Raw genomic sequence first — 15,000 nt, 5'->3', positions numbered from 1 at the left:
GAAAGAGACGTCAAGAACGAGTTTGTAACAGGCAAACTTTCGATTACTTGGCTAATTACATTGTAATTAATTTATCGATAGTTTCATTATATTTTCTATATTTATCTACAGGTTATACGTGCGATTTCGTGTAACACTGTAATACGTAAGAATTGTTTCTATATACATAAAATGCGTATTATTCAAAATTACGTGGGCTATGAAACGATACGATAAAATTTATTATAGATAAATAAAACAATAACGAAAACGTAAATGAAACAAGAGAAAAACAAAAGAGAAGAAGAAGAAGAAGAAGAAGAAGAAGAAGAAGAAGATTAATAAGAAAAAAAGAAAAATCGACATTCTATTTTTCTCTCGACGAGTTTCCGCAATCCTAAACAACATTCCGAATCGGACATTTTCGTTTACCGATATTATTCCATTTAGTTAGCATTTAAGAAGAATTTATTTAAATTTCTCGCGTTGTGATGAATGTTTATTATCATAACTATTACTATTACTATTACTATTATTTTTACTATTATTATTATCACTATTATACTATTACTATTATTACTATTATTACTACTACTACTACTATTATTATTATTATTATTATTATTATTATTATTATTATTATTATTATTATTATTATTATTATTATTATTATTATTATTATTATTATTTATTTTTTATTCGTGCGTGTAATTACATTGACAAGTGTGATATATCTATGTACTATGTGTATACTAGACGTTTTAACGATTACGAATTACGTTTCCGTCGAAACGTCCAATTTCTGTTATTTTCTTTTCTTTTTTTTTTTCTTTTTTCTTTTTTTTTTCTTTTTCTTTCTTTTCTTTTCTATTTCACTTCCTTCGAATTCTAATAGCATACGAGAGATGACGATTAGAACGTATGTTAAGATACGAATTGTTTGTGAATTTTGTTTTAAGAAGAAACAAGTGACATTTTTCATTATTTACAATTTTTCTTTTCATTTCCATTTTTTCTTTTTTATTTTAAGAGTTCTTTCTTATTTTCATTCTACTTTCGTCTATTTTTTTTTTTTTTTCTTGTCCAGAAACGACACATATCAATGACGTTTTTATGTCATCAAGACATTGCGTTTCGATCATTTCTCCTTTTTTCTTTTTCTTTTTTTTTTTTTTTTTCGGTTCGATCGGAGAGCCTCTTTTTCATTCTCTCCTTGTATGATACGATATACATATAAGTATATAATACCTAAGTTATATATACATATACATATATATATATATATATATTTTGTCATCATGACATATATATATATATATATTACTATATATATATATATATTACTATATATATTACTATATATGTATATATATTACTACATATATATATATATAGTAAGCGTGATTAGGCGATTAGAAAGAAATAAAGTACGTTGATGATTTGTGCTTTTTTTCTTTCTTCCTTCTAATAATAAATGAGACACGCCTTATATAAAAATACCTCGTCGTGTGTCGCATCTCGTCGAGTATGTAATGAGATATATATATATATATATTGACTCTAAAACTTACAGTTCCTTGCTTCAACCAATTTTATTATTTATATATATAACGTAAAGGACGATCATTATAGTAAAAAGCTTCGAATTCCGAGTTATAGTCGAAGAGAGCTTTCCAATTTTTATATCCTAACGATCAAGAGATATATTCATATATATATATTCATAAATATATATATATATATATATAGGAAAATAAATGTAGGGATGAGGATAAATGAAAAGATTTAAAAAAAAAAAGAAAGGAAAGAGAAAAAAAAGCATAAGTAATAAACAAAAAGGAAATTTTGTGATTAACCTTAGCAAAACTCATAGGACTGACGGACTTATTACTTATTATTATTATTATTAGAATTATTATTATTATTAGAATTATTATTATTATTATTATTATTATTATTATTATTATTATCATTAGAATTATTATTATTATTATCATTAGAATTATTTTAGTGCATAATATGTCTTTTTTTTTACATAAACGATATATACGATAAAAATAAATGGAAGTAACTACGTTTACTTCCAAAAATTCATTTTGCTACGAGAAAATAGATGAGAGGATCGATTGATTAATTTTATTAATCAATATTTAAAGAATTTAAATAACAAACGCGTACTCTTGGTGCCCACAATTAAATAAATATATGAATAAATAATGGAAGAGATAAAGGAAAAAAAGAAAGAAAGGTTGAAGAAAATTAAATATGATATATATATATATATATAAAAAGAAAAAAAAAGAAAAAAGAAAAAAAAAAAGAAAAAAAGATACACCACGTAGATACATACACAACGTGCATATACGTATACAACACAGCGTTCGCGCTGCCGATTGGAGGCTATTATTTTTATACGTTTTTTCGAAATACGACTGTAATCGCCTTTAGAGCGAAAATAAGCGACGGAAAATAAAAAGAAGATGAAGAAGATGAAGAAGATGAAGAAGATGAAGAAGAAGAAAAAGAATACGAAGATGAGTAATAATAATAACACATAAAACAAAAGATCTTGAACAGACTGCAGCGATATTTTGTCTTTTTCTTTTTTTATTATTCATTTATATATATATATATATATATATATATATATATATATATATATATATATGTATACATATCTTTATTTCCTTGGACTTTTCACTTATCGATGATTATAATAACGATCATATTGTATTATAAATCATTTAAGACCTATCTTGTCCGTTGTAGGTATAATAATATTAATAATTATTTCTTTTTTATCAATGCGATATACACATAAATGTATATATATATATATATACATACCTATATATATATATATACACATACACACACAAATACACCTTCGGCAAACAAAACACGGACAAGTAGACAATTGTAAATATGCGGCATCGTAAACATTATTTAAAAATGATTTTAATGTAAATAATAAACAAAAACACACACGCACACACTTCCATACTTATACACACACACACACACACATATATATATATATACAAACATATGTATGTAGCGCAATCGTGCGATAATGTGATGCGATTAATAATAAAAGTGGCGAATTATGTAAAAAAAAAAAAAGAAAAAAAAAGAAAAAAAAAACCAGAAAAAAAGACAAAATTGAAAAAATACGTCAACATCCTGCACATACCCTTGTATGTATGTATCTATGTATATCCTGCTAATGTGAATATCTGTATGCGTCATCGACGTTGATAATCACACGTAATAATCGCGTTACATAGATTAAAAGAAAAGAAAAGAAAAGAAAAGAAAAAAAAAAGAAGAAGAAGAAGAAAGGAAAGGAGAATCCCTTTTAGAGAATTAATTTTTAATTTTTAGATTAGCGAGACGATCCCAGGAATAATTGACGTCAGAGAAGAAGAATGTCTTTTACGCAAGAAATCGCAAGATTTATCGAGAGAGAAAGAGAGAGAGTGAGAGAGAGAGAGAGAGAGAGAGAGTGAGAGAGAGAGAGTGAGAGAGAGAAAGATAGGAGTTCTCACTTGTTCTTTTTTTTTTTTTCTTTTTCTTTTTTTTTTTTTTTTTTGTTAATCTCCATCTCGCTCTTTTTTATTTCTTTTTTATCATTTCTTAAATTATTTTTTTCACGTTAGTTATTTCTCTTCATTGTTCCGAAGTTAATTGTTTTATTGTTAAAGCAGCATGCGTTAATACCGTTTGATTAATTCCGTTAAGAATCCCTTTGTTGCCTGCGAATTTTTTAATTAAAAATGTCGGAGAGAAAGATGGCGGAGTAAGGGGTAAGGGTTGGATTAAAGAGAAATAATTTCACGCGTTGGAAATCGTTTTCTCTTTTCTTTCACTTTTTTTTTCTCCTTTTCTTTTTCTCTTCTCTTTCTTCCTTCATTGACTTATCTATTTATTTATCTATTTTCTTTTTTTTTTTCTTTTTTTTTATCCACCCGATCGCACTTTACGAAATATCGAATTTCGCGTTTGGCAATCGCGAATGAATTTTTTTTCTTTTTTGTTTCTTTTATTCTTTTTTTTTTGTTATTTTTTTATTTTTTTTTTATTTTTTTTTTTTTTTTTTTTTTTTTTATTTTTCTTTTTATATTTCTTCAATTCTTTTTATCTTTTCAAAGAATCAAGGGGACAATGAGATTACTATCTCGTTCGTGTTCGACACGATCGTAAACGTAAGAGATTTATTATTATTGTTATTATTTCTTTTTTTTTTTTTTTTGTTTTTTTTCGTTCGTTTAAACCAATTCGTTTGCACGTTTAATATCTTTTTTTTGATAATATATCCTCTCAACTGTTTTTTCTTATCTTTCTTATTTTTTATTTTATTTTATTTTATTTTATTTTATTTTATTTTATTTTTTTCTTAAAGCGAAAAACCGTAATTTTTTTTTATTTATTTTAATTTACCTCGTCATTGACAGTTATCGGATTTTTGTCGTCGACAAGAATTTTTTCTTCGATCCATTTCTTTCCTTTTGTTTTTCTTCTTCTTTCTTTTTCCTCTTCCCTTATCTTTTCCTCGATATCAGAACAAAACAAAACAAATCAAATCAATTCTCTCGTCAGAAAAATATTCTCTTTCGTTTCGTCGGACTTCTGACTTTAATCGTATTCATTTTTCTTCCCTTTTTATTTTTTCAATCAAATAATGCAGAAAGAAAGAAAGAAAGAAAGAAAGAAAGAAAGAAAGAAAGAAAGAAAGAAAGAAAAAGAAAGAAAGAAAGAAAGAAAGAAAACAGTTGCTTTCAATATGTCAAATATCCAATGCTCATTTATTTTTCATCTTCTCTCGCCCCCCTCCTTCATTCTCCCTTTTTTTTTCTTCTCATATCGATCTGTCTTATCTCCTTTCTTAATCGATCTTTTTACCGAACAAAAAATTGTTCGTCATTTGTCACGATATATCTAAAAGATCCGATCACAATCGTTGTCATCGTTTACAAATTATCCAATCGCACGTCGATTACGATTCTGAACGAAGAAGAAGATGTGTTAAATCGCGTTAACCCTCATTTTTTTTCCCACGAGAAAAAGATAAAAGAGAAAAGTGAAAAAGGAAAAAGAAAAAAAAAAACCAAGGATAAGTTACGAAGGAAAGGGAGGAACGAACACGCACGATCAAAGGGAAAAGAAGAAGAGAAAAAAAAAAAAGGAACACATCCGAACGTCGAACGTGTTCGTATAGATTTTTAAGGAGACGTCATTGACGTCTTTAAGAGGAAAAAAAAAGAAAAAGAAAAAAAAAAATTACAAGGAAGAAAAAAGAAATAAGATAGAACAGAAGGAAAGGTCGATTAATTGGGATCAATAATGTACGACGCGTATTAAATACGTGTACGATCAATGGCATATCGTAAGTCGAACATTGCTCTTATCTCGTCCTCGATGATATATTTTATTGAAGAGTGTCTATTACCGTGAAAACTTCCGGATATCGTTCGAAGGTTAAAATAGAAGTGTTGGTGCGTTAAGAGGGTGGGAGGGAGGAGGCAGAAGCGGAGGCGGATCTTGAAGACCTCGGTGTCTTTCTATCAAAGAATTCAAAACGAGATGGCCGAGAAAATGTTAGATTAATCTTGTATTTCTATGTAACATGAAGATTCAACAATTCTTACTTCATCCTTATTCTCATATTATCGCATTCTTATTCGATGACAGGCATCAAACACGAGAGAACGTCGATAGGATCGATTTATCAATCACGAATAATGAACAAAGTTATGATCCATTTTTAAATCGACCAGACGGACCAAAAATATCGTAGGATTATTTCTCTTTTATTTATTTATATATACATATATATATATATATATATATATATATATAAATTTTTCTTAAAAAATGTTATATATATATATATTTTTTTTGTTATTGTTATTATTGTTGTTTTAATTTCGTTACATTTACGAAATGAATTGAATCGAATCCAACGATAATTTCGATTACTATGTTAGATTATTAATTTACACGTACGATTTTCAGGGACTTAAATGCTTTCTTTCATATAATGAAAATAGCCGTGACCAGCGGTGTCCTCTTGCTGCCCAATTCCTTTCGTAAAACCGGCTACGTGATGTCCATCATTTGCGGTCTCCTTACTGGTTTGATTTATATGCACACTTCGATCGTTCTGGTACGTGACGTGCTTGTGTGTTATGAATGTTGAACGAATATCGATAAAACTCGTTCGATCTTTTGCTACGTTTATATAATTTTCTTTTTATTTTTTTCTTCTCTTTTTCTTTTCTTTTTTTCTTTTTTTTTCTTTTTCTTAATTTAATCGTTTCATAATTTCATATTTTGTCGAACTTTTTTTCCCGCTCTTCTTCTTTTTTTTTTGTTTTGTTTTTTTTTCTTTTGTTCGATCCCCTATAAAAAAAAAAATATATAATAATATCTATGACTTTTATCGAATTATTTGTTATATCAGGAAATAATATTTTTTATATTAATATCAATTTAATATTAATAGATATATATATATATATATATTTTTTTTTTTTTAATTATCAATATAAATTTACACGATAATAGAATTTTCGTTTGATCAAGGAACGAAGAAAGAAGAAAGGAAAAAAAAAGAAAAATTATAAATTCCATGCGTTTAATCGAATCGACATTGACGAACAAAAGTCATGCCTATGAATCATTCATTTTATTCTTATTTATTAACAAATTCATGATGAAACGTAAAATATAAACAATAAAAGGAACCAAAGTATTTTTGACGAAAAGAAAAGAAAAAAAAAAAGAAATAATAATAATAATAATAATAATAATAATAACAACAATGTTATTAATACCTATATGTATCTCGAAATGTGAAAACCGATCTTTAATATATTTTCTTCTTTCTTTCTTTTTATTTTCCCCCGTATATGATTCGTTAATTTCGTTAATGAGGCAAGTCCATTTTTTTTTCTTTTATATATATATATATATATATATATATATATATATATATACAAATAAAATTTATGCTAATTTGCAATAAGAATTATCCTCAACTATTTTCTTCGCCAAATGGATCTGTTTGTCCCACTTTTAAAATCAACATCTCATATATATATATATATGTGTGTGTGTGTGTGTGTGTTTTTTTTTCTTTTTTTTACTTCGTTCACAGGTGCAATGCGCACAGGCACTTTGTCGTTATCATCGTCTGCCAAAGCTGGATTTCGCTGAGACCGTCGAGGTCTCATTTCTTACCGGTCCCAAGAGAACGCGTAGGTATGGCAAAGCCTTTGGAATCTTCACGAACGTTGTTACATGCTTCATACATTATAAAGAAGTCGTGGTATACATACTTTACATAGCCAGTTCCTTTAAACAGGTAACACATAAATCGTCCTACACGCTTACACATATCTACACACATCGACGCACACGCGAGTTGCGTATATATATATATATATATATATATATATATATATATATATATATATATATATAATATATAGGCGTACGTAAACACATATATGCAAAATGATTCTTTACGAACGATACTGATGAGGAGAAACTGATTGAAAAAACAAAAGAAATATACATATATACGTATAAAAAAAAAATATATATATATATATATATCGTTGATTATAAATAGTCGCAAATATAAAAGAAAAAAAAAAAGACAGTGAGAGAGAGAGAGAGAGAGAGAGAGAGAGAGAAGAAAAAAGAGGGAAAAAAAGGTACGAAGAAATTTTTACTTTAGTAATTCATTCTGTATAATATAAAATTCATTTTATGACGTTTCCAGTTTACGACGATAATACCAATAACTTGGTCCACCTCACGATTATCCTTATTACGTAACATAATGTAATATTGCAATACTATATGTAAATATATTTTCAACGAGAATTTATAATGTATATTACGTTTTTAATATATATCGCATGATTATCTTTGAACGGGAATTATCATCATTGGCATTGATAACGTCTTATTTCGTATTTACGTTTTTTCGATCGACGCCTCGTTTCTTGATGTTTTTTCTTTTTTTTTTTTTCTTTTTTTGTTATTCTCTCCTTTTTTTTCTCCTCCTTTCTTTTTTATTGGTATCCTTTTTTTCTCTTTTTCTTTTTCTTTTTCTTTTTCTTTTTCTTTTTCTTTATGCCAGACAAAACGATCGGATAATCCTATCGACGACACGATTTCATTTTTAATAAAAATTTTTTACTTGTTAATATAAAAATCTTCGATATATCATATATATAATATATATATATATATATATGTATATATACGATGTTTATACATTCGTTAAAGAATATGATTTTATATGTTATTGTTCGTTCATAAATTTAGTAAATAACATTTTGTCATAAATATTTTTTATTGGTGTCTGTCGTTGAAAATTATAACAATCGATCTTTCGTATTTGTATTGTAGGTAAAAGAAAAGATAAAAAAAAAAAATACAAAAAATAAAAAAGAAAGAAAAAAACATACATGAGAGCGAAAAAAAAGAAAAAGAAATTCATTTTTCGTTTATTTAAATATACAACAACCGGTTCGTAATCTCTCGTTCCACGTGTATTTTTTTTTCTTTTTCCTTCTCTCTCTCTCTCTCTCTCTCTCTCTCTCTCTCTCTCCGATGATGTCAATCAAAACTTAAATTCTAATATCATATTTAGTATTAAGTATATAAATATATATTGAATATTAAATAAATAAATATATATACATATATCTTATTAAATATCTTGATATAATATTTTAATTTAATTACGCAGGTGATCGAATATATTACAAAAACCATATTGGACGTTAGAATCTATGTGATAATATTTTTTCCAATTTATTCCTGCCTAATTCTCATACCAAATTTGAATTATCTGATGCCATTTTCAATGTTGGGTACGATCATTTTCATCATCGGCATGATAATTTGCATGATTTATTTCATTGAAGATTTTCCAAGCCCGAAACGTCTCGATCCTTTCACGAACATCCAATCGATTACAATATTTGTCAATATATTTTTTTACACTTTACACAATGTCACGGTATTGTTACCATTAGAGAATATGATGCATAAACCAAATAATCTAACAAGATTGATAATCATTTCCACGCTATTCAATACATTGATATATATCGTCTTTGCTTTCTTGGGATATAACAAGTACAAGGATACTTGCGACATTGTGACCAAGAATTTGCCTCTCGACGAAGTGTGAGTGTATTTTACTCTTAGAAAAAAAAAAAAAAAAGAAAAAAAAAAAAAATATATATATATATATATATACATATATGCGTATTGGCCATAAGAATGATAACACAAGACCAGATACCGATGTGGAATTATTTATTCGCGATGAAAAAAAAAAAAAAAAAAAAAAAAAAATATAAAGAAAGAAAAGAAAAACGAAATGAAATCGCTACGAACTATTACAAATATACGATGATAAAGAGAACAACGAGATAGATAAAGTTAAACCGTGAATATCTTGCATTCTTACGATCGAAGACATCGTTTTCATCATTGATTTTCAATTGTATTCGATTGCAACGTTTTCTAACGATTCGAGCTTTATAATTATCTGTATTAACTTTGCGATAAAATGATTTCGACGGTTTTTATCCTTGAAAATTTATCCTCGAAATGATTCACGTCCCCGTTATCTTGATCGAGTCCATGAATAAAAAAAAAAAAAAAAAAAAAAAAAAATAAAAATAAAAACAAAAGTTCGAATTATTTTTTCATATAAACTTGAAACAATTTGATTCGTCGATGATCGATTGAATTCGTTCATACGAATGAAATGGTTTTTAAATGTGTTTACAAAGCGGTAAGCCAATGATTTGTAACTTTTATGAATGAAAAGTTTCAATGATTTTTTTGCATGCAATTCATAGATTCGTTTCGATTAAAGATTCATGACGTATATATATATATATATATATATGAATAAAATGATTCCAATAAATCATGAATCTAAGGAATAATTCGTCAATGTATTATATTAAATATCAATCGATAATTAAATCAATTTAGTTAATCGTTCATTAAATTATTTCATTGGATTATCGTTCATTTAATATGTGCAATGTATTAGAATAATATCGAAAGATGACGTTATAACGAAAAAAAAAAAAAAAAGATAAAAAATTTATTTTAACGTGCAATTAACAATTTGACATAAATTTTACCTAAATCTTACGTAAATCTTAAATATTAATGTATGCAATTGTCTGATAAAAATTAAAAAAGAAAATCATAAGTATAATTTACGAGTAACTTACGTTAAATGATTTCGAACGATGTCGACTGATATGAAACTAATGTTACAACGAAAAAGAAAAGGGAAGAAGAAAAGAAAAAAAAAAAAAAAAGAGAAAAAAAAGGGAGAAAACAAAAAAAAATTGCATCTCAATCTAACGTCACATTGTTTTTATCGTAGTCGATGAATTTTTCGAAAATAATTCCAAATTTTCTTTTCTTTTCATTTTTATTTACGTAAGAAATGTTCGATAATGCGAGTATCGAACTGAATATAATTATATATATATATATATATAGACATTTAAACGAAGGAAAAATGTCGTATTCTTTCTTTTTATTTTTTTATGTTTTTTTTTTCTTTCTTATCTTTTTTTTTTTTTTTTGTTTCCTTTAAACGTTACAATATCGATCGCTTATGTCCTACAATACGATCGTTAGAATTGGAACGCACACGGGCATATTTGTTTATCTTATTGGTACATCTATACCGTAATTTTCCTTTTAAGAAAGATTGTCTATATCAAAAACCTTGCGACATTTCGCGGACGAGCTCATCCGATTTTATTGATTTTTCAAACAAAATCGAACAATAATAATCGTCTTATCAACGAACTCGACCGCATTCTTAATATGTATCTCCTTCTAAAGAAGCTCATTCATTAGATATAATTTTCATTCTATATATCGAAAATACATATGTTGTATTTTATTACACGTGGATTTAATGACGTGGCATTAGTTATCTATCGATTGGAAATGATTATCTTTTCTCTGCAATGACGACGAAGAAATCTTTTCCAAAGAACATTTTGATAAGATTCGACGTGGCTGTACAAATATTTGCTTTGTTGGTCAATAATCTTATATGCTACTGGTGCATTTTTTATTTTGTCGATCAATAATATAATAGAAATAAGAAATTATCTTATCTGATTTTAATGAATTATATATAAAATATACATACACACACACATATATATATATATATATATATATATATATATTGTATAGGTATACAATATATATATATATATATATATATATATATATATATATATATATTGTATAGGTATACAATATTTAATTGTCAAATTATTAATATATTATTATTATAATAATAATATTTATTAATATAATATAGTAATAATATATTTTAATATATTACTCTTTTATTATTATAGCATAGATAAATATATAATTTTATAATATTATAATATATATATATATATATATATATATATAAATATATATATATATATATAAATATATATATATATATATATATATATATATTTTATCCTCATATATAATTTATCACAAAATTTTTCAGATTATCCGAATTCGTAAAGATCGGCATTGCAGTGAGCATACTATTTACAATCCCTATAAATTATATCATACCTGTTACCATAATCTGGCCGGTACTAATGAACGTTACCGGTGTTGATAGTCGTTACGAAATCATCTTTCGTATGGCTGGTATCATGATTACGAGTAAGTCAAATGGTATTTTTAAGTGGAACGAAAAGAAAAGAAAGAATTGTGGTAAACATACACAAAATAAAATATAATCGAGAAAAAAAGAAATAAACAGAAAAAAACAAAAAAAAAAAACAAAAAAAAAAAACGTAAATCAATCGATCTAAGAAATAAAAGAAATAAAAAAAGAAAAAAAGGGAGAGAAAGAGAGAGAAGGAAACAAAGACATGAATGCAATTATCGATTTTACAGCAATCATAGCAATCGCAATTCCACAAATACTTCCCCTTACTGGCCTTCTATCTGCCCTGGGGATGACGAGTACCATTTTGCTTATTCCCATATTGGTAGAGATCAATACCAAATGGCAGGAAGCAACATACATTTTATATATCAAGAACGGATTTATATTCATCCTATTCCTTATGATTTTGGTAATATAAACATTCAATTTGACTCATATTGATTGCATATAAGTCAACAAAATAACTATCAATGACATATTACAATGTATGCAATTATCTATATATGTACTAACATAAGTATATAAATAGATACTTATATATGTATACATTTGTAGCAGTTAAGTATGTATGTATATGGTGTCTTGGCTCTTTTCTAATGGCCTTTCATAGAACAGTGAACTAACATCAATGTCAAAGAAGCGTAAAGAGAGAAAAAAAGAAAAAAAGAAAGAAAAGACAACGTCGGTCTTTTTTTTTTCTCTTTTCCTCTTCCTTAACAAAAGTTCATTCCATTCACGTGCTTTAGAGCTTATTTCATTCTGTTTTTTTTTTCTTTTTTCTTTTTATTTCCTTTTCTCATCTTTTTTTTTTCTTTCTTTCTCTTTTTTTTCTTTCCTTTTTTTTTTCTTTTCTACATATAAAGATATGTCGAATGAATAAGATCATTGAAAGAATGAAATACTTCACTTAGGAACAATGCAATCAATAATAATAATAATAATTATTATTATTATTATTATTATTATTATTATAATAATTATTATTATGATTATTATGATAATTACTAATAATTGTTATGATAATATAATAATAATAATAATAATAATAATAATTAATTATTATTAATATTGTTATTATTGATTATTAGATTTTTGGAACCATAGAAAATTTGCGTATAATTATAATCGGATACAATGATATAAAGCAAAATGATTGCTGAGAATATTTTCAAACGAAGAAAAGATATGAATATCATGATCTTTCGATCACGATCGAACGATCGAGCGAGCGGAGAGAGTGAATATGTACGTAAGTATATATAGCAATTACATAAGAAAATGAACCAAAAAATGTGATTGGTCATGCCTCTTTGAAATCGATTGCATGCACTAAAGGAGAAGATACATGCACGAGATCGAACGATTATTGATTGTGATTGAAAAATAATAAAAGGATAAAAGAGGAGAGGGAACAAGTAAAAAGAGAAAAATTTATTTTTTCAATTCGTTAAATTAATTGTTACTTGGAAATAAAAGGAAAATATTGTATTGTAGGAAAAATCGAAAAGAATAAAATTTATGTTACAATAATATATACATATGTGTCTCTGTGTGTGTGTGTGTGTGTGTGTGTCTATTTATCTACATTGTATAATATATCTACATAAATATATTATTTTCTATATATTTAATATTTGTAATATTTTATTATATCTAATTTATATATATATATATATACACAATATTATTATTAAATATCTATATCTCCATACAACAGACATTAGATATTTCTAGATTACGGATGATAAATAAAAAGAAAAAGTAGAAATAAACGAACAAGTAATTAAAGAGATTAAATAAATATCATATGTATATGATAAAATAAAATTTAACGATATAAAAGATAGATGATAGATAAAGAGAAAGAGAGAAAGATAGAGAGAGAGAGAAAGGGGGGGGTGGATTAAACAAAGAAAGAGAGAGGAGATTGGCTGAGAATATAAAAGAAAAAGGACAAAGAATAAGACTCCGCGTTCGGTTGGATGGAAAAACAGGAAGGTGAAAGGGAACGAACGACGAGGTGCGCCCAATGTAACAGTAGAATCGCGCCGTATTCGAGTTAATCGCAGTCAAACACGGCCGTCTTACTTATTTCGCGTTTATTAAGAAAAAGTCAAAATAAAAATAAAAAAAAAAAAAAAAGAAAATAAAGAAAACAAAAGGAATTTCATTTTCGTTCAAAAATAATGAAATCCAACATTCGTTTATTCGTGCATATTAGTGTTCTTTTTTCTTTCATTTTCATTCTCTTCTTCTTTTGTATATCTCTTGAAAAGTAATTAAAAGAAAAAAAAAAATTTCCTCGATAATATAAAAAAAAAAAAAAAAAAAAAAAATATATAAAGACGATAAATCGACGTGCAAAATTTATTCTCAAATCCCATTGATCTTTTTTCTTTTTTTATTCGCACACAACAAAATACAATATTTTTATCAGCCCAAGACGATATTTACAATCTCTCGACAATATCGCGGATAATAATAATAATAATAATAATAATAATAATAATAATAATAATAATAATAATAATAATAATAATAATAATAATAATAATAATAATAATAATTAAAGAAAATATAATGAAAACAGTGATATATTGTGAAGCAGTATCGAATAAAAAAAGTGAAAAAAGGATAAATAAAAGATACAGACAGAGATAAAGAGATGGAGATAGAGAGAGAGAGAGAGAGAGAGAGAAAAGATCATAAATAATAATAATAATAATAATAATAATAATAAAATAAATAAAGAATAAAGTTTCAGTGATCTCGTCGTGGATTACCAACCAGTTGATGACGATTGAAAACAAGGTGGTGAAAAAAAAAAAGAGAGGGAGGTGGGAGATGAGAAGATAAATAAAAGAAGAAGAGAGAAAGTGAAAAAAAGAAAAAAAAAAAGAAAAAAAAGAAAAAAGAGATAGGAAAGAAACGTTAGCAAGAGTTGTATAAACACGTTAAGGGAGATAATTAATTAATTAAAGGGAAGAAAAGAAAAGAAAAGAAATGAATGAAAAAACCCAACAAGACGAAGAAAAAAAAACAGGAAACGATAGAAATAAAAGAAATGGTGCAAGTGAATGAGAGAAAGAGAGAAAAAGAGAGAGAAAGAGAGAGAGAGAGAGAGAGAGAGAGACAGAGAGACGGGAGTTTGAGGAAAACGTATGAGATAAATCGTTTTTACTTACCGATCAACAACCAATAGAAAAAGGACAAGAGAGGAGGAGGATCGTAATCGGTGTGGATACTCGTGGTTCTCG

The 15,000-nt window shown here is 26.3% G+C and overlaps 1 protein-coding gene across 1 annotated transcript; it reads left to right on the top strand.

Moving 5' to 3' along the window:
* The first annotated feature begins 5,605 nt into the window (after positions 1-5,605).
* Positions 5,606-13,213, top strand: LOC118450396 (proton-coupled amino acid transporter-like protein pathetic). Its single transcript, XM_085658858.1, has 7 exons — positions 5,606-5,772; positions 5,974-6,145; positions 7,139-7,345; positions 8,747-9,189; positions 11,570-11,733; positions 11,971-12,152; positions 12,832-13,213. The coding sequence occupies exons 1-7, from the start codon at positions 5,606-5,608 to the stop codon at positions 12,901-12,903; spliced, it is 1,407 nt and encodes a 468-aa protein (XP_085514984.1). The 3' UTR covers positions 12,904-13,213.
* The last annotated feature ends 1,787 nt before the right edge of the window (positions 13,214-15,000 follow it).

Source organism: Vespa mandarinia, chromosome 8 (genome assembly GCF_050613455.1).
Source record: "Vespa mandarinia isolate Hongniang chromosome 8, ASM5061345v1, whole genome shotgun sequence".
In the NCBI taxonomy this organism is placed as follows: domain Eukaryota; kingdom Metazoa; phylum Arthropoda; class Insecta; order Hymenoptera; family Vespidae; genus Vespa; species Vespa mandarinia.
The sequence above is the reverse complement of the archived record's forward strand: the minus strand, read 5'-3'. Positions and strand labels throughout refer to the sequence as shown.